This window comes from Pongo abelii, chromosome 6 (assembly GCF_028885655.2).
Source record: "Pongo abelii isolate AG06213 chromosome 6, NHGRI_mPonAbe1-v2.0_pri, whole genome shotgun sequence".
NCBI lineage: Eukaryota > Metazoa > Chordata > Mammalia > Primates > Hominidae > Pongo > Pongo abelii.
The window spans coordinates 67,272,209-67,293,486 of NC_071991.2; the positions used below are offsets into that span (position 1 = coordinate 67,272,209).

At 33.4% G+C, this 21,278-nt stretch overlaps 1 protein-coding gene across 8 annotated transcripts in view; it reads left to right on the forward strand.

Annotated features, from left to right (window-relative positions):
- SNX13 (sorting nexin 13) overlaps window positions 1–21,278 on the forward strand; it is a 159,561-nt gene that overhangs the window by 41,861 nt on the left and 96,422 nt on the right. For 4 of the 8 annotated variants that reach the window (XM_054559054.2, XM_054559051.2, XM_054559049.2 and 1 more), the window contains exons 2-6: window positions 1,207–1,319; window positions 5,230–5,332; window positions 7,025–7,114; window positions 8,178–8,299; window positions 8,690–8,821. In XM_054559054.2, the coding sequence (XP_054415029.1) occupies window positions 1,207–1,319; window positions 5,230–5,332; window positions 7,025–7,114; window positions 8,178–8,299; window positions 8,690–8,821 (560 nt within the window). 8 annotated transcript variants of the gene reach the window in all.

Consider the following 21,278-nt stretch of genomic DNA (forward strand, 5'->3'; position numbering starts at 1 on the left):
TAACTATATATTTACTTAATTTTCTTTTTCCCCACTTCTGGAATGTAAACTTATGAAGGTATGTGAACTTATGCGGGTATGCTTGTGTTTCTTTCCTTACTAGAATGTAGATTTATGAGGGTATGTTTTATCCCTTGTGGTATCCCCACTACCTTGAGCTGTGCTTGGCACATAGGAAGCAATGACTGGTGAGTGAATAAATGAATAAATAAAGCCCTCCTTTCTCTCATAATCCACAGCACTTACTGTCTGTTCTATAGTTTTTTGGTCATTAATTTTGTTCAGTTTAGCATCTTATAATGCTTTCTATTATTTTCTTTTGGTTCAGTATCTAATTGTTTCATTCCTATAGGACATTCTTCTCTATGCTCCTTGACGGCATGAGTGGGACAAATGCTTCCTTTGTGTACTACCTCACAGTGCAAGGCAAATGGACATAGGAACTTGTTGAACTGAACACATGTATTTATTCATAATGACTTAAATTGCCAAATTCCAGTTTGCCTTTAATAAAAGGCGTATTTTTTTATTGGCTAAAACAGTATAATTCTGTATGAAATAGGTTTTTTTTAAATGTATGAATACTTCTTGGTGATGTTTTATTGAGCTCATAGTAAATTTTGGTAACTGGAAGTTGGAACTTTTGTAATTATAATTGTGTGAGTTTCTATACATAATTTGAGTAGAATAATATCACAATTTTCAATGAGATAAGGATTTCTTACCTTGAAATTTAAATTTCTAATAAAATGTCTCCTTATGCTGTAGTTATATTGGGAGCTAGTTTCAAGATGAAATATTAATTCTAAGTAAGTATAACTTTGTAGCCTACTTATCCTTTTATATATGCATTTGCAAATATAAATGTACAGATGTTTTTGTGCATACTTTGTTGTATTTCTCATGCCAGGATTTCATTTAACAGTTTGTATAACTATTTCTGTCCTGTACCTTTGCATTGCCACTAGGATTTTTTTAAAAAGTAATTGCAGATGCTCTGTAAATCTCTCTATACATATAAATTTTGTATATTGTTTTGTGGAGATAAATTTTCAAGTATACACTTCACATTTTCAAAAGTTACTGAAATAATACCATGAATGTTTACAAGAAGAAATTTAAAACTATGTAAAAGTTTTGTTGGTTCTTTTCTAATTCATATGCAGAATTATTTACTAATTTACTTATATTTTTTCTTTATTTCAGGCCAGTCTATCCATATGGGGATGGGGAAGCCTTGGCATTGTCCTTTTTCTGATAACCTTTGGACCCTTTGTAATATTTTATTTGACATTTTATATCCTCTGCTTTGTGGGTGGGTAAGTATACTCAATTATAATTTTATAATTCATGTGTCATATCTTGTGAAAATGGAAACAAATGACTATGAGAAACGGGAGTATGATTTATTTGTGAATGCCATTTTTAATAAATTGCTTTTACTAAAGTTAAAAAAATAAGGATACCCATAAAAATAAAAACAGTGATTGTCATTATTTGTATCAGAAATATAGGTAGTCCTTCAATAATAAGATGTCCATTTCCAAAGGTATGAACTTTTTTTGGTGATAATGTGTAAAGTTTAAAAAATTTTTCAAATTCCTTTTGGTGGTGTTTGTCCTTTAAAGTTGAAATTTTCTTTTGCATTATGTTAATAATAGTAAGTTAAATTGAGACTACACATGAAATTTTACATTATAGAATTTGTGATTAGACTTCAAACAATAATGTTAATTTTTTCCTTTAATGAATGTTGTCATTTCGGTCTAGAAAATTCAAATACCTGATTTTGCAGTTTTCTCTTCATAGTTATTTGGTGTACATTTATATTTTCCCTTAAGTTGATAAACCTTTACAAGAGAGGTTTCAGTCATAATTTATTGTAGCTTTGTATGCAGAGCATTTGGCATCAGACATGAATTACAAGGAAATATTAGAAAATATATAGACAAGGGATATTTGTTAGACACTGTTACCAAAATAGCTTAGTTGAAATGAGTCTTTTGTTGTTAATGTGTTTGTATGTATGTTTATATGACATATTTATGTAATTAGTTGTGGAATGAACACTGATTTCTTTCTGAAAAATCTTTTGAGACCCCAAATATTTGGAGGAGTTGTTTGAGCCTATAGGTTTGGAGGATTTAGCTGAATTGAATAGCATATATAAACAGTAGCTTGAGAAACTGTATAGGACACTGAAGGGTTAGCTTCTAAATATATCTATCACTTTTTTGGGGATACAGATTTGATAGTCATGTTGTAGTCTTTCTATAGGGAGCATATGCTTGAACAAGTGAGAGTTTCTTTAATTGAGCAACTATGTCAAGGACTCTCCATAAAACTATATTTTATGTTAGATTTAGTATTTTCATATCTATGGCCTAGATACGATACTGTGTACTGAAACATTTAAACTTATTTCAGCCATAAGAATCTGATAATGGAGTTCAGAGTATCTTCATTGATGATAAACATGACTGAAGATGATAAAGATGATTGAAGATAATACAGATCTGCAGCCAAATGGGTTTCCTAATTATACTTCTCAGTCACAGTTAAGGCGACAGCATGGCTGAATAGTGACATGGTTGCACCTCTCCCTCTCAGAGTCGAGGCTGCATTTATTAATTGGAAAGGAAATTGTCTTGACATTTTTTTTTTGAAAGGTAGAAATTTCTTCTAATTTCACTAATTGTATTAGCTCTTGTAAGAGTGAAGGAAAAGGATTTCAGAGTATTTCCCAATACTTTGGCAAGGGAGGATATTGCAGCTTTATAGGCTAAGGTAGGAGCCCTTGGAAGGTGGATAAGTGAATAATTATTTCTTTTTTTACTCAACTGCTCCAAATAAATTTAGGACAAAGAGAAGAGTAATCAGTTTATTAATTTTTTAAGTTTTTGAATCTTTAATAAAACCAGATCCTGCACAAAGTTTATTCATTTTTAAAGTCATGAGAACCTTTGTTGTTCCTTTTTAAATGTTGTAGTTTATCAAGGAATAATTTCAAAAAATCTTTCGGATGCTTACAAAGTTCTGTAAAAATTTGGAGATAAGGTGGGATACTAGAGGATAATGGGTACTAAAAAACTCTTTAGAGAATATTAAGAGTCACATGGTAGGGTCTGTGGAATCCTCTCGTTTTGTTTTGCTAATAAAACTTAAGTTTTTAAGCTGTGCAGTTTATTCTTCTCAAGTGTTGATAATGTCTATATTTTGCTTATAGTCAAAGTTAACTCCTTATTTTTTAATATAAAGAATGCTTTTGGAAAGAAAAACACGTGGGGACTTTTCATTTTTGTTGTCGTAGGATACTTTCATCTTACTGCATTATGGTTATTTTGTGGCATTCTGTTGTGTTTGTTGGGTTATATAATTATTTATTGCACCCAACTACAGTTGAAATTATTACTTAAACTTTACAGCTGAAACTACTATTTAGGTTCTTTTAAAATCAGACTGCTCTTTATCTTGTCTTCCTATCGTTACACACTTGTGGGCAAAAGTTAATGTCTCATCAGTCTGTTTCTTGATGATGTTTTTAATAACACAGTGTTAATATAAACATTTTATTTTGTCTATAAATATGCTTAATAACCAGGTAAAACTGAAATAGAGGGCCAACTTGAATCTTAATAATAATATCAGATATAACACAGATAGATGAAATTTAGCAGTAATTCTGAGACCAGACTTTTACAAACAACAGAAACAGAATTAATGACGTACACTGATTTTACTTTATCCATGTTCTCAACCTCCAACCCCTGCTTTTGTGATACGTGTACTGAGGACTAGTGAGAGGGCAGGTAGCCACAAAAATTGGAGGACTTTGAGAATCTTCCTTTCAGTAGTTGAGACTGACAATATTTAATGTTTTACTGTTCCCTTCCTATCATTACAGTCTTTGAATCATTGTAACATTACTGTAAGATCATTATAAGATTAAATGTTTTTTGATGGATTTCCAGCACTTTGCTTCATTGGTAAATTGTAAATCTATGAAATATTGATAATATTTAGTTAATACTTAGAGTGAAGTAGTTCTAAATCACCATTTATCTTCCTTGATCCTGTAATTATTTTTCAAAATAATTAACTTTCTTTGGGATACATTTATATTTTCTTAATTCCAGCCTTATTTTAAACAAATCATAGATTAGATTTTTTTTTTCCCTGAATAGCCTTTATGTATTCTGTATTCATACTGGAAAGTTATAATAATGTAATACCTCACATTAATTGGTTAACAGAACTATAGAATTCGGTCATTTAGCTACATATTTAGATTCATTTGTCTTTATCCATGGTTATTGGCTAGCCTACTTGTTTAATAAGGGCTGATTTTTCTTCTCTTTTTTTTTTTTGAGGTGAGTCTTACTCTGTCGCTGGAGTGCAGTGGCGCGATCTCAGCTCACTGCATCCTCTGCCTCCCCAGTTCAAGCAGTTCTCCTGCCTCAGCGTCCTGAGTAGCTGGGATTACAGGTGCATGTCACCACGCCCAGCTAATTTTTGTGTTTTTAGTTGAGACGGGGTTTCACCATGTTGGTCAGGGTGGTCTCGATCTCCTGACCTCAGATGAGCCACCCACCTCGGCCTCCCAAGGTGCTAGGATTACAGGCGTGAGCCACTGTGCTCAGCCTGATTTTTCTTAAGTTTGAAAAATGTCACTTAAGTTTTTTTTTTTTTTTTGAGACTGAGTCTTGATCTGTCACCCAGGCTCTAGTGCAGTGGCATGATCTCAGCTCACTGCAATCTCTGCCTCCCGGGTTCCAGCGATTCTCCTGCCTCAGCCTCCCAAGTAGCTGGGACTACAGGTGCGCGCCACCACCCTGGCTAATTTTTGTATTTTTAGTAGAGATGTGGTTTCACCATGTTGGTCAAGCTGGTCTCGAACTCCTGACCTTGTGATCCTCCTGTCTTGGCCTCCCAAAGTGCTGGGATTACAGGCATGAGCCACCACACCCGGCCTTGTCACAAGATTCTTTAGGAAATACTTTGGATTAAAACTTTAAAAAGTATTATTGTATAATTCACAAAATGTTTATAGTTGTTTTAAACTTCAGAACCTAATGCAATCTGTCAATTTCTTGCTTTGCCAAAGTCACAAATTGACTTTTTAGTAAATGGTAAGCCATCTGTGAACTGTGGAAAATATACTTGGTAGTAGATTCATTAAATTATAAGAAAATTTTGTTTTTATATTTGTGATTAAATTTTCCTTTCTAGGGGTTTAGTGGTTACTCTCCTGTTTGGAAAAACAAACTCAGAGAAGTACCTAGAACAGTGTGAACACTCATTTCTTCCTCCGACATCAACTGGGGTTCCTAAGGTAAATAATTTGAGGGAATGTAAAACCTCAAAGTCCAGTTCTTTGTAATAATAGAGTAATCATCTGTATATATAGCACGACAAATTTTTGTATAATTTACTAATGCTCACTGGGAATTATGTGAGATTGTCTAGTTATACTTAGAAAATATATTTTAAAAGGCCATCTTAAAAACTTTCTTAGTGTTAGATTTAAAAAGTGGGAATACAAACTTGAGAAAGCGATAGAAATTGGTTAGTTTATTTTGGGTATTTTTCCTGCTGTCATATCATAGTATTTCAAAGCATCATGCATATGATTTGTAACAATGTCAATGAGTATTCTGGTTTGAATGAAATAAATTGCAGAGGAACCAGAGGAAAAAATGGATACTTTTCATTACTTTGAAAAATACAGCTTGTAATTAGATTATGCAGTATCTATAATTTTAATAATTCAGGCCTAATTTTTATCATCTTGAATGGTGCTATTATTTTTTCAGTATCATACTCTATAAATAAAATTGGAATTGTGTAGGTTTCAGATTGTAGTGCCTTCAATTCTTGTGCAGTTGGGTTGGTTTCATTTTGTATGAAGAGAGGCAGATGGCCTGGAGTTGATGCTAATAACAACTTCTTTACAGTTATTAACTTGTCTGTTACATGCTAAGGTGCAGGAGATGTAGAGGTAAATAATGTCCAATATTATTTTACATTAATAAAAGAATTTCACTCTATTCCACTGACTTTTATATTGATAAACAAATTTTTTTAATACTTAAACTTTTTTATAATCTGAAACCTTTCCTTTTAGGACTCATATTAATATGTATTTTTTTTTTTTTTTTACTTATAAGTCTTAGGAAATTAACCTTTCCTTTTCTGAACCATTTCTTAGCTATTTATAGTGTACTTCATTTGAGTGGTATATACAGAGGATAGGAAATATTTTAAGAATTAAGATCCTTAACAGTAATAAATTGTATTCAAGAATGGTTAAGTCTTTATAATCCATTTTTAATAGATAGTATAAAAACAGTGGGTTTTATTTGCTATTTCTAAAATATGATTTATAAGTATGTTTTATGAAAAAATATCAGTGGTTTCATATTATAACTCGAAGCATGTATTTTTAATATAGATATCTATGTCTATATCTGTACCTATATTTATATATATTTATGGTTTTTTTTTTAAGAATCTCCCACTACCTTTTACACAATTTTCAGGCGACTGATCATTCTGAACACAAAAAGTAGAGAAGTACATTTTCTTAAGTTGCCAAAACTATCCCTAAATAAAATCCATTTAAAAATTAATTATTTTGCAGCTGGTATATTGTTTTGGGCTGGGAAAGGGGAGGGGCAAGAGGAGAGTGTCCAGTAAAGACAGTTTGACTCACAGGAAACACTAATTTTATAGTTGTAAAGTTTCATTGAAATATGGCAGCAGCATACCTGTACATTTGCAGTTTTCCCACATTCTAATTAATTTTTGCTGATTTAATTAAATTTTTGAGGATAATTGTTTTTTTGGGAATGTCTAATTTTGTTAACTTGAGAAATAGTGTTTGGCTTATAGTAGCACCTCAAATAAGGTTATTTATTTACTTGAGGACAATGAAGGGATGTTACATTGAGTATTCAACTGGAATTAAACTGGAGAGATTTTAGATCAGAAAACTACTCAGTAAGATGTTTTGATTTCCTTTAAGTGCTTAGAAGAAATGAAACGGGAAGCTAGGACTATTAAGATTGATAGAAGATTGACGGGCGCCAATATAATTGATGAACCTCTCCAGCAAGTGAGTTTCAGCGTGTGGTATTTGAATTCTATATATTGTGTTCTAGGTATATTTCTTTAAAAGATACCAGGAAATACTTTTTGCTCTTTAAATAATATCCTGGAATTTCTTAATGTTATCCTTGAATTTTATACTTGAAGATGCTTCCTTATTTATTAACTCACTTCTAATGAGGTGGTTTACTTTATGTAAAAGCCTTTTGATTGAATTTAGATTTAGAAAAAAAGTTTTTACTGACATTTGATAGTGTTTCTTAAAATTTTACAGTTAAAGTGTTACTCTTTTGTTGATGAACAAGCTTAGTGGTATGGTAAATCAGACTTTTTCTCCAACTTGTTACTTTTTAAAAAATGGAAATGAAATATCCGATCCAAAAAGATTAAAAAATTAGAGATAGGTAAAAAAACTATGCTCCCTGAAATATTTTTCATTGGTGTTTGATTATATGATTATAAAAATGTGTACTTTACAATTTTAACATTTATTATTATTACTAATATTTAGTTTATCTGATTTGTAAAAATTATACATTGAGTTGTATTATGTACTATTTATTGTCTGAATACTGTTGGCAGTATCAAAGGTATTAGTAGAAATAAGTGAACTCCTGTATCATTTTTATAATTAGACTGCAATGGATCTGATGATATAATCTTTAAAAAAACTGTTTTTTTTTTTTGAATTATATTCTCTATTATTTTACATCTCATTCCATTAAACTGATTGATATTATTTATTAGATTATAGCATGGAAAGTTTCTTGTTTTTCTGCAAACCCTGTCTTTACCTGGATTTATGTGGGACTTGGCCATAGATAGTGTTTTAATTTTTTTTTTTTTAATCTAGGCAGTAGGTAAGTTGGGATACGAGAATAATTTAAAAATGTTTGAAATGGTTTTTAGTATGTCGATGTTTTTGTAATGAGGGCAGGTATTTACCACCATAAATTAATACATAGAGAGTAAATATAAATTGGCAGATACAGCATACTTTTTTGGTTTACCACTGTAACTTTTTAAATCCTAAAATGTTGTAATTTTTTTTTCCAATATTTTTGTTACAGGTTATCCAGTTTTCCTTGAGGGATTATGTCCAGTATTGGTATTATACACTAAGTGATGATGAATCTTTTCTTCTTGAAATTAGGCAGACTCTTCAAAATGCACTCATTCAGTTTGCTACTAGGTAAGGACATGACATTGTATTTATGCAGAAAAATTTAGATGTATGGTTTGTACCAGTAAGGAAAACAACTTTTAAGGGGAGGAATTGTTTATTAAAAGGTAAGTAGAACAGCAGATTATTACTGTGGGATAACGCCAAGATTTCACAACTAGAGCTCTTAAAACCTTTAAATTACCCCAGATTTTAGGTTTTTACAGAATGTTATTTTGATTAAGCCCTGCTTTCTAAGTCTGTTTGGTAGTTTTTTCTTTAGGGTCCAAATCAGGTGACTTTTCAAATCTGTTACCCCACTTATTGATACTTACCCCCTACCCCTTCCCTAGACCCTCTATTTTATGTGAGTGCTATGAAAATAGATTAGTTTCAGTGTAACTGCTCTTCTCTACATAGTTTTGCTGTAACCCTTCTCCTAATTATGACACATATCTATCGGAAGTCCTCTTGGAGGAGAAAGGGACCAAAGGAACATAAGTCAGTGGAGAATATTCAAGTTTATATTTTTCAGAAGAGAAGTATACTTTGGTGAGTTTGTTTTAACAAACTTTTCTTGTCAGATATGCTAAAATTCTTACTTTACAAACCAGCTATATACTGCTTCCCATATGATGAAAGTATTTTGGCTTCTATTCTTGTACTTAAACTGCTTGATTTTTTTGATGGGAGGCTATTTCACACCTGTTTAAATTATGTTTACTTTCATTTTTATTTTTGAAGGCTTTTTTTCCCCCCCATCATTGATGTCTAACTTTTTGAAAGCCTTTTAATGGGCAACGTTATGTGAAAGGGAATACTTGTGTTCTAGAAATTATTTATTTTTGAAAGAAAGATTTTATGTTTGGATGAGTTTGTAGATTTTTTTTTTTATTCCATTAAAATATGTTGCTACCATCACACGCAAAGATTGCCCTGCTAGGTATTTCCAGCCATGCTGCCCTCTCAGGCCCTTTCCTCTATCTCCATTGATTCTAAAGCTTTAGATTTGGAGTTGGCTAGAGGAAGGGCATCGGATGTGTTTCCCAGCCTCATTGGGGAGCCTCGCACAAGTTTTATGATTTGAACAATAATAGTTACAGAGATAGATTTGTGCTCCTCCTCCTCGTGATTAGGAGCAAGAATTTACAAAGTAAGCAGACAGAATTACAGATGCAGACTCACTGTGGAACACAGAACATATAATTGGTATAATCAAAGAAAGTCAGAACTTGAATTTAATCTCTTTTATTTCATATGCACCATTATTGAGTGTTAGGTATTCTTTCAGATAACTCTTCTAAATATTTATTTATTGCTTTCTATAGTAACACTATCCTGATGACTTTTTTTTTCTTTGAAAGGGTGAGAATAAGAAGAATTCATTATTCTTGTGCCTGACTGTTGAAAAATATATAAAAATGTGTAACACATTTTAGACCTGGAAAGAGATTTGAACTAGTAATCTGAAAACTTGAGTTTGCATTCTAGCTCCACCTCTAGCTACGGGACTGTGAGCAAGTGTCTTTAAACTCTGAACCTTGGTTTTTCTCATATGTAAAATAAGTGTAATAATAACTGCCCTGTTCTGTGTTCCTCTCAGGATAATTGTCAGGATCAAAATTTGTCTTATTCAACTAATATTTTGGGCATACTTTGTACCAACCAGATGCTGGGGATACAGCAGTGAATAAAACAAAGTCCCTGCTCAGTGGAGTGAAATGAAATACCTGTGACAGTGTTTTGAAAATTGTGAAGGAATTTAGAAATTTAAGTTTTTATGCCATCCAATACCCATAATTTTACTGATGAGGAAGCTAAGGTCCAGAAAGGTAAAGTGGTTAGTCTAATGTTATCTAGTGAGTTAGAATTAGAATCAAATTGTTCTTAAGTTTGGTATTTTTTCTCCCACTCAAATATTTTATAATCTAGGTTATTTATCTTAGTTTCCTGCTCTTCTTTCCTGTTATTGCAATACTTTCCCTGTTTTTGATCCCCTAGTCACCTTTCTTTTCACTTTAGGTCTTAAGTTTTTTTTTCTTTTGAAAACATTCAGTGCTATCAAGCCTAGTGAAAAAGTAAGGTTTTTTCCATCCTACACTGATCTAAATTAATATCTTTCCTTGACCATTTACCTTAAGTTTCTGGCAAATTAAAACAATATAGATAATAACTACTTTAGAGGCTGCTTTGAGTCTAAAAAATGGTATCAAATAAAGTTCTTAGCATGCAGTAAAACTCATTAATTGTTGGTTTGTTCCTTCTCTGTTAATGACTTTCCTACATTGGCTTTTTCTATTACTACACAAATATATGACTTACTAGAGGCTCCATGACTTCCAGTGCCAATATCAAGAAAATTAGTCTGTTTACAATCATTCATATACTTCAAAAATCCTTATTCTGTGCTGTCTGCTATATACTGTGAAGCATATGATAGCCGCAAAAATTATCACCTCTATTCTTTAACTTACAGTCCTTTATAGGGCTCTTAACAGGGGCCCACAAACCTGGAAAAAAACTGGGTTTTTTTTTTTTTTTTCCTATCCAGTGATTTCATAGGTTTGATTTTTTTAAAGGGTCATGAACTCAGAAAATGTTTAGAACGTATGATTTTTAGTGTTTGTATTTATTCATCAACTTTGAGAAACAATTAGAGAATGTCACTGTAAAATGAAGTGCTTAATTTTGAAAGATGGGAAGAAAATAATGTATGTTTTGATTCCGAAGCTGTGGATTTGAGCTTAGCTTTATTACTTCTTAAGCTCTTGGCCTTGAGTGGACAAAACACATACATTTTTTGTCTGGAGATGATAACTTGTATCTCCTTATCAGGTGGTTGTTAGGATTAAATGACATCATGTGTGGGAGCGTACTTTGTAGTGATAACGTCTTATTTAGTATTAGTACTTGTTATTCCAGTACCAGCTTGGGGAAGGAAACTTTCCTCCAGCACCCTTGAGTTCTTCTCTGTGGAATTTGGGTTTGGATTAGACGGGAGCCTTAGGGGATGAATCCTGGATAACCCATGTATTTTTATTCACCCTTTAAATAAGATATTATAGTGTGATACAGATAGCCTTGGCCTGTGTCAGAAAATCTATAATTCTATCTCTACCATTAAGTTGTAGTGTATCGAAAAGAAAATTTTTAATGTCTCTGTAAAATAGTAATACTAATACTTGTAGCAATCTTAGAGTTGTAAGGGGAAAATGAGATGATGTGGGTGAAACATTTAGTAAAGTATTTGCCAACCAATAAATGACATTTTTAGCAAATCACTTGACTCTGTGCCTCTATAAGCTGGCACATATTAAGTGTTCAGTAAAGTTAACTTCTCTGTTATTGTTGTTGCTATTATGTTCCTAGGTTGTGTACACAGATTCTTTGACCCTGTGTTAGCTATTTTTTTTTTTTTTTTTTTTTTTGTAGAGCAAGGGAGGTGGAGAGGGTAAAATTAAGGCACATGAAACATAGAGAAATAAAACAATCATTTCTGTGGTATTGAGAGCGGTTTGTCATGTAGCGATAGAGTGAACCAGAGTAGCTGATGAAGACCTCAACGGAATTGAGACCAAAACTGGTTTTCAAGAATGGGTTATTTGGGTAGATAGAGAGGAAAGGACTTGTTAGGAAATAAGAATAGTATGAGCAAATTTCTAAAAAAGAAGATAAGGATAGTATAGTAGAAACTATAACAAGCAACCTTGTTGTTGATCTTGAAAGTGAAATGTGGGTGGTAAATCCCTCCATCATTGTTCCCCTTAACCCAAGATTAGCAGAAAGTACATAATATATTCTTTTTTTTTTTTTTTTTTTTTTTTTTTTTGAGACAGAGTTTCGCCCTGTCACCCAGGCTGGAGTGCAGTGGCATGAGCGCTGGAGTGCAGTGTCACGATCTCAGCTCACTGCAACCTCTGTATCCCAGGTTGAAGCAATTCTTCTGCCCCAGCCTCCTGAGTAGCTGATATTATAAGCGCACACCACTACACCCGACTAATTTTTGTATTTTTAGTAGAGACGGCGTTTCACCATGTAGGTCAGGCTGGCCTCGAACTCCTGACCTCGTGATCCGCCTGCCTCAGCCTCCCAAAGTGCTGGGATTACAGGCGTGAGTCACTGCGCCCCCCGGTGAAAGTAGGTATATGCTAATGCCACTGTGCTCCTTCCTGAAGGATCTTCCCGTAGAGGGAGGAGGGATAGATACATAGGTTTCAGGATTCGCTGGCTGTGATACTAATGATACAGTATCACAGGGAATGATAGGGAATGTGTTCTTGAAGTTTTACCAATTTTCTTACTACCTTTTGCCATAGAAATAATGAAAATAAATGGTATATCCCTACACTTGTTAAAAGGCAAACAAAACTCAAATAGTGAACATTTGCAACAAAGTTTTATCCTTTTTTTTCTTTTACCATTTTATATTCTTTGCCATATGAAATTTGGGTAAAAACTGACATTACTTGGAAAGACAGTTATATTTATTACAGTACAGCAAAAACAATTACAAACTAATTTAAAATTAGAAATTTTATCTAAATATTTAAAAGAAGGGGAAATAGTTAATGTTTTTTGTTTTTGTTTTGAGACAGATTCTCGTTCTGTCACCTAGGCTGGAGTGCAGTGGCACGATCTCGGCTCACTGCAACTTCTGCCTCTCAGGTTCAAGCGATTCTCCTGTCTCAGATTCCTGAGTAGCTGGGATTACAGGTGGACGCTGCCACTCCCGGCTAATTTTTTGTGTTTTAGTAGAGACAGGGTTTCACCACATTGCCCAGGCTGGTCTCGAGCTCCTGAGCTCAGGCAATCCACTGGCCTCAGCCTCCCAAAGTGCTGGGATTACAGGCATGAGACACCGCGCCCAGCCTAATGTTTTTATGATCTGTGGAATAGACCTGGGGTAATAGTTCATTATTAACTGATACAATTCACAAACTATACAGTTCACCCACTTAAAGTCAGTAGCTTTAGTTAAGCGTTGTACAGCTTTCATCACAATAAATTTAAGAACATTTTAATAACTTCACAAAGAAACCTTATATCCATTGTCAGTCACTTCTGCGTTTCCCCAAGCTTCTAGCTCTAGGTAACCACTAATCTTTTTTTTTGTCTCTATGGATTTGCCTATTCTGAGCATTTTATATGAATGAAATAATATATGTGGTCTTTTTTCCTGTTTCTTTTACTTAGCATTATGTTTTCAAGGTTCATTCATGTTGTGGCATAAATTAGTTCTTATTTTTTATTGCTGAATAATATTCCATTGAACACATACCACATTTGTTTTTCATCAGTAAAGGGGCATTTAGGTTGTTTCTACTCTTTGAATCATATGAATAATGCTACTATGAGTATTCATGTACAAGTTTTTGAGGGACAAATGTTTCCATTTGTCTTGGGTATATACCTAGGAATATAATTTCTGGATTATATGATCAGTCTTTTGAGGAACTGCAAACTTTTTCATAGTGGCTGTATTTTGTTACGTTTCCACCAGCAGTGTATGAAGGCTCCTCTTTGACCAACACTTAAGTTATTATTGTCTGTCTTCTTGTTACCATCTTAGTGAGTGTGAAGTAGTATTACATTATCATTTTAATCTGCATTTCCCTGATAGCTAATGATATCGAGAATCTTATCATGTGCTTATTGGTCATTTGTATATTTTCTGTAGATATGTGATTTGTTCTACAGATAGATGGTTTGTTTTCAATCATACTTTTTTCCCAGTGTCTATGAAAAATGAAATGTTCATAGACCCAATGGGAGCATATTAAAATGTGTGGAAAAAATTAACATGGAAGTCACAAGTGGGAACTCTATTAACAATAATTTATTGGAACTCTATTAACAATAATTTATTGGGTATTTACTGTTCCATCATGTACAAACCATGGTAGTAAGCATTTGTTTCCAGATAGTGGCTGCCTATACAAAATTGTTATCTATAGTTGAAAAAACAATTCTTATGTTTTCGTTCACAAGAACACAAAGAATAGAAAAGTGGCAAATAAATTAATTTTTTAAAAAGTCATCCTCGGTATCTTTATTACTGACAACCAAATGTTTCTGTTTCTGGCTGTAAAGTAATATATACCTATTTTGTAAAATGCAATTTTCTTCTTTAGATTTTCTGAATTAGCTATTTTCAGCCATAGACCCACAATCCAAAGACCACTGTTAATGTTTTAGTGTATTTCCTTTTAATGTCTTAGCTGTGCATACATAGTCACAATTTTTATATAGCTAAAAATCATACAGCATATGCTACTTTGTACAGTTTTGATTCTAATATATTTTCTATATATTTGTAATTCTTCTTATATATTTTAATGGCTATAAACTGTCTATTGCAGGAATCAGCAAACTTTTTTTCTAGAGAGCCAAACAGCAACGATTTTAGGATTTGTAGGCCACATCCTTTCTGTCACAGCTAGTAAATTCTGCCATTGTAGCACAAAAGCAGCTATGGACAAAATGCAAATAAATGAGCATAACTGTCCAATAAAACTATATTTATAAAAACAAGCAGAGTACATATCCTTTGCAGGGACGTGGATGAAGCTGGAAACCATCATTCTCAGCAAACTAACACAAGAACAGAAAACCAAACACCGTATGTTCTCACCCATGCGTGGGGAGTCGAACGATGAGAACACATGGACACAGGGAGGGGAACATCACACGGGGGCCTGTTGCGGGGTGGGGGGCAAGGGGAGGGATAGCATTAGGGTAAGTACCTAATGTAGGTGACAGGTTGATGGGTGCAGCAAACCACCATGGCACGTGTATACCTATGTAACAAACCTGCACGTTCTGCACATGTATCCCAGAATTAAAAGTATGTATTAAAAAAAAGCAGCAGCACACTCAATAATAAAATGACAAGTAACGTAATTAAAAAATGGGGAAATAATTTGAATAGACATTTCACTATAGAAGAAATATCCAGATGTTCTGAAGGACTTAGATCTTAGTTTTAATAGTTTTGTTAATACTCCTGTTTACTAAAATAGTTAACATCATGAGTTTAATTTTCTATACTTTAACATACTTAAGAAGATGTGCACTTAGCCCCATGTTATTTTTTTTCCTGTATTTTATCTTAACTAAGGTGTTCACGTCTTGTTTTTTGTACTCCTGAAATGATGACTGTACTTTATGTGTGTACTTCCGTATAAATTTTTTACTATTTTCTGAGATCTAAGTCCTTCAGAACATCTGGATATTGGAATCTCTTTGAAGCATTGAAATATAGGATATAGGACTGCACTTCTTAAGCAGTGTTATAGCTCACTAAATACCATTTCCTTTAATACAGTCATATAAAACTGCATGCCTAAGTTTGCTTATCACTTCTATGAATCAGGATGTTTTGTTTTCTTGTTATGGTAGAGTAGAAAGAACACTGAACTGAAAGTTAAGAACCCTGTTTGTTTTTGTTTTTGAGACAGAGTCTCGCCCTGTCACCCAGGCTGGAGTACAATTGGGCAATCTCGGCTCACTGCAACCTCCGCTTCCCGGAACCCTGTTTTGTTTAACAAAACCTTGGTCTCACTGTGTCTCCTAGAATATGTAATTTATATTCTGGCTCTGAAATTACAGGGAATTGTGGTAGTGATTTGAGATCCCTTTCAGTTCTAAAATAGTAAGATTCTCTGGTCAGGTTGTTACTAATCTTGATTTCTTTTCAATCATGTCTCCTCCCAAAACACACACTAACATACTCCATCACACTCCACATTTTGAATACCATTTGGGGAGTTATTTTTTTTTAAGTATATAGGATTGCTAATTAGAGTTAATTTACTTTTGATTAAAGTACTCTTCATATCTATTGTTTTATTAGTAGGGGTCTTATAGTAGGATAACAAAATTTACTTAAACCTTTTAATATATTTCTAAATGATCAGAAAGAATGCTTGATTCTAAACATAAAATACATTTACTAATCTTTTCTCGATGATTAAAACCCTTGTATCAATGAAATAAGAAGTTTTTGTATAACCAGACTATTGCTGTTCTTTATAGAATGCTGAAAACAATAAATCTGTAGTGTTATGAGTTTGATTTTTTTTTAAGTTTTCTGAAGTGTAAGTTCTCCCACCACTTGAATTCAGTTTTAAGCTATCAGCACAAAGTCACTGAACATGGAAATAGGAAGAGAAGTACACAATTGTTTGCCTACTCCAGCTCACAGTTGGAGAGGATACAGCTAAGTGAAGAGGGGGCAGAGGCAGATTTGTAAACCTGAAGTAATGAGATTTATTTCCTTGTGTGGTTGCTAATTTAGCTCCTATGAAAGAATTCCCCATATATTTTTGAGGACTATGGTAGGGGTAATCATACATTTACTTTAAGTTCAGGAATGTTTGTGAAGAAGGTCAAATTAGTTTCATTATTTTAATCAATACTGACAACTAAATCCTTAAAGTGGATGATAAAAGGGTAAAAAGGGGACTCTAGAGAGATGGTTATGGTAACATGTAGTATTTATGACTGAATTGACGTAGGGGGGATTGATTTAGTGGATTCAAAATGAAGCTTACAATTCTGTGCCTTTACAATTTTACCCAAATTCAATTTCAGCCTGAGTTTTTGACACCGTTAACAAAGTAGTTCTTCAAGGACTCTGAAGGATGGAAACAAGTAAAGGATTATGTATTTAGAGTGAAGAGTAGTATATCCTTTCTAATAGTGAATTAAGAGGGGGACTTAGTATCTGATTCAGAGGCTCAGGAGAAGGATTTTTTTTCTTTCACAGATAAGCCACTCAGTTGCTTTCTCTCAACAAAAAAAAGTCTGTAAGTCAATTGATCAAAAGGCCCTCTAATGGAGTAAAACTTTTCTCAAAATCTATTCAAAGTTACTTGTCAAAAATCTACCCAGAAAAACTAGGGATTCTATTTTAATGATTTTTCAAAAATTTCTATTTTTTTACATAGAAGATAAAGACCTTTTGTAGAATATTAATACATATTATTATAATTTTGTGTGATTGGTTATTATATTGATCTTATTAACATACCTTTAAAAAGGCCAAGTCTTAATGTGCGTGTGTGTGTGTGTTTGTGTATGTATATATGTATATAGCTTTTCCCTTGAGATTCCTTTCAGTTCTAAAATACTAAGATTCTGTGGACCTCTGTCTGTATATGTGTGTGTGTGTGTGTGTTGTACATATAGTGTCTATATGTATGCCTACACATTATGCAGTATATAGTATACCATTCTTACTGTTTTTAAAAAAGGTCTTCGTAGTCATTTCTCTGAAAAACTAATGTGGCATCAGGAGTGTAACATTTATTATAGGATTGTTTTCTGTGGAAAAAGCAGCTTTTACTTTTATCATTTTGACATAAGGCACCTTTTCCAGGAAAGTATTCTGCCATGAATGTGAAGATCGCCTTTACTGCCAAATGATCACCCTCTCCTCTAGTCAGGCAAGTCTATAAGATGACCCTTGCATATATATTTATCATGCTCATTCCCCTCTTCTGCTCATTCCTGTGTCCTTTCTTCTCTCATATAAATACTGCTCTTTCATCAAGATTTAAGTGTAGCCTCTTTAATGAAGCCTCTTTATATTACGACATATCACTTAATCTATAGTCTTTGTGTGTGTGGTTCTCGTCAACAAAATTTTAAGCTGATTTTGAAATGGTTCCAATTCTGTGCTATTGCAGTGAAAGTTCTTTTAACTGATGTTTGGTTAGCCAGTGCTCTCCATCCCCTTTGTATGCTATACTGACTGGTAATCTTAGCATTAAGACTAGGCTCTATTACATCTATCCACTTCTGTTTCCACCCTTGGAGTTTTATGCTTATCAAAAGTCAGTTGTGTGATACCTGGACCCCATCTCCAGAAAATCTGATACAATTAGTCTGTGGTGTGACCTGAATATTGGTGATTTAGAGGAGACAGATAATCAAACATGTTGAAAAAAAGTTGTATTTGTTTTTAAGCCTAAATATCCCAGTTATACTTTTTATGATAATCAGGTAGTTTAATTAACACTCAACTTAGATTGAAGAAATAGGAATATGACAAGGTAGTTTCTATGAAAACCAAGTCACTTGCTTTGGAGTTACTCACAGCTGGTTGAAGAGTGTAATTGAATTAAGTGAGCGAAAGGGAACTATGAAATTTGAAAGTCTTCAAGGACTCTGCATGCAGATTTGTTCACAAATGTCTTTATTGCCATGCCATTTTAAAGAAACTGGAAACCATAGGTTTTGCAGTGTAGGAACAGTTCGTAGTTTTTTCAAGACCCAGGCCATGTTAATACCACTCAGCAGAGCCTTAACCAAAGAAAAAGTCTTAGTCCTACACAGGAAGATTTATATAATTGAAGTTAAAGTGAAATATATTCATGGCTCCCTCTTTTGATCAAATATTTAAATTTACCTACTGCGCAATTACCAGTTTTTTATACACTCCATCCCTGTGTATGTATATGTGTGGTTTTATGTAGCTAATATAATCATAGACTCAAAGATGTAGTAAGTGTTGTTAGAGAAAACAAACTGTGGGAAATGATGTGACTTGCTGAATTTCATAGACTGGCACAGATGCCTTTGATTTGAGTAAAAGACTCATCATTTGGGGGAGTCTTTTGTTAGAATCAAAGGCATCTGTGTCAGTCCAGTGCGTTTTCCAGAAATACTTGATTTTGGTAGTGTTTTGTGCTACTGATGATGAGCTGTACACTGCTTAGAATAGATAGAACAAGTGAGGCAATTTATAATCCTAAACTCAACCACATATTTGGGACTTTACTTGCCTTTTTAAGGGATTGGCATTAAGTAGCCATGGGGCAAAAAGAGCTTCTCAGTACATATTCTACTTTAACACTTTAAGGAGTAAGGAAGCAATTGTTGTTTGTGCCTCCTGTTGCCATTCTCCAAACACCCATTGTAAACAGTGCTCTGACCTGAAAAAGGAATCAATAAATCAATATGCATTGAGTGCCTCTAATAATGTTCGAAACATTGCTTTTCCACGGGGGATACAGCTATGAATAAAACAAACACAGCTGGCTGAGTGCAGTGGTATGTGCCTGTACTCCCAGCTACTCAGAAGGCTGAGGTAGGAGGATCACTTGAGCCCAGCAGTTTGAGGCTGCACTGTGAATATGCATGTGAATAGTCATGGCATTCCAACCTGGACAACATAGTGAGACTCTGTTGAAAAAAAACAAACAAAATGAACAAACAAAAAAACAGACACAGTCAATCCGTGCCTTACTGAGATTAATGTTCTAACAGCAAATAATTCAACTGTAGGTTGTAAGAGCTATAAAAAGTGGAAAGTTTGGTATTATTAGAATGCATAACTGGAGACAGAACCTAGTCTGAAGGAATAGTGGAGAGGGTGGGGGTCAATGAAGGTTGGCATGTGGAATTGACATTTTAGATGAACTTTAATGTGTAAGTGGGAATTGTCAAGTGAATGGGGGGAGAGAAGGAAAATTTATGGAGAGTAGGCAGTGCCAAGCAAATTTGGTGAAGGGAATAGTCTGTCCAGAGGCACTGAGAGTAAAAGGGGCATATTTGCACTTGACAAATGGAAAGAAAGCCTGTGGATCTGCATAACAAAGAGGAAGGGAGAGGGTGAAATAGATGGTGATGCGGAAATACACAAGGCTGTCCGGTATGGAAGATCTTAGAGAAGGTGTTTGTGCTTAGTCCTAATAATAATGGGGTGTTATTGCAGTTTTAAAGCTGTATATATCCTATTTTAAAAATTTGACTGCTTTATGGAAATTGGAATGCAAGGGAGACGAGTGGATGTGGGAGACCTATAAGTAGAATGGTGGGGAGGGATAGGATGGTAGCATTAGAGACAGAGATAAGGGCATGCAAAATTTATGTTCAGAGAGACACACTTTATAGTTTTGTTTTGCTTTTGTGCTTTCAATTAAAATTGCATTAGTTGTTTGCATTCCTAGTTAACCTTCTTAATGCTTTCTTGCAACCATTCTGTCAAGATACATAAGCTTCAGGGGCCTATTGTAAATTTTTTCAAGCTAGGGTTAATTGTATCACTTTTTTTGGTCATATAGGGATTGTGTTCTTTTATTTTTAAATTCAAGAAATTACAGCTTATTAGTAATAATAAAGCTCAAGTGTTGGTAATAAGATGCATTATGTAATAGCCTGATTGTTTTACTAGACTAAGAATTATATGGGGGAATATTTTAAGCAAAGTGAAAAAGAGTTTTGACTGTTGGCATAATGTAAGAATAATTGATATTAAGAGCTCTAGTAGAAAGCTATGTAGTAGATGCAGTAGAAGTATGGCTATTACATAAATGAAATATTTCTTACTCATTTTCACATTGCATTTATTACATATTTATCATGTGATGATTTTAGAAAGTACTTCACTGTCATCAAAGTATTTTCCAATTTTGTTAAGACAAACATTACTAGAAATTGTTAGTATGTATCCTTCTAATTTATAAATGGGAAGCAGTGTGCTATTGTTCTTCCTAATCTAGAAAGTTCTTTTGAGATTTATATTAAGTTTGCATGAAGTCAGTGGAAATAAGTCAAGCAGAAGGAAAATAATAACCTCAGAAAGAGATATCGGTACCGTTTTTCCTATTTTTCCTACCCTCAACATATTTCTGTATTGAAAATAGAAATCTGTACATCAAATTTAAAATCATTTGTATGTATTTGCATTGCTTGATAATTTTATTCGTTTAAAATGTCATTACATCCTCTATAATGAATCAAGATGGATTTAAAATGTCTTCTAAATTGGTAAAATTTATTTTGTTTGAAAGTTTCAGTAAATTAAATAAACAGCATTGTACCATGAAACAGGACAGATGTAACTTGAAAGATTATATATTCTGCTTTCTTCTAAATTTGTCAAAATGAACCTTTTATGGATTAAATGAGCTATGGCCTATACTAAGTAAATTTTGTTTTTATAAAATTTTCAAGTATGGATGATTTTGAATAAATATTCATGTAAAGATTTTTGAAAGATGCT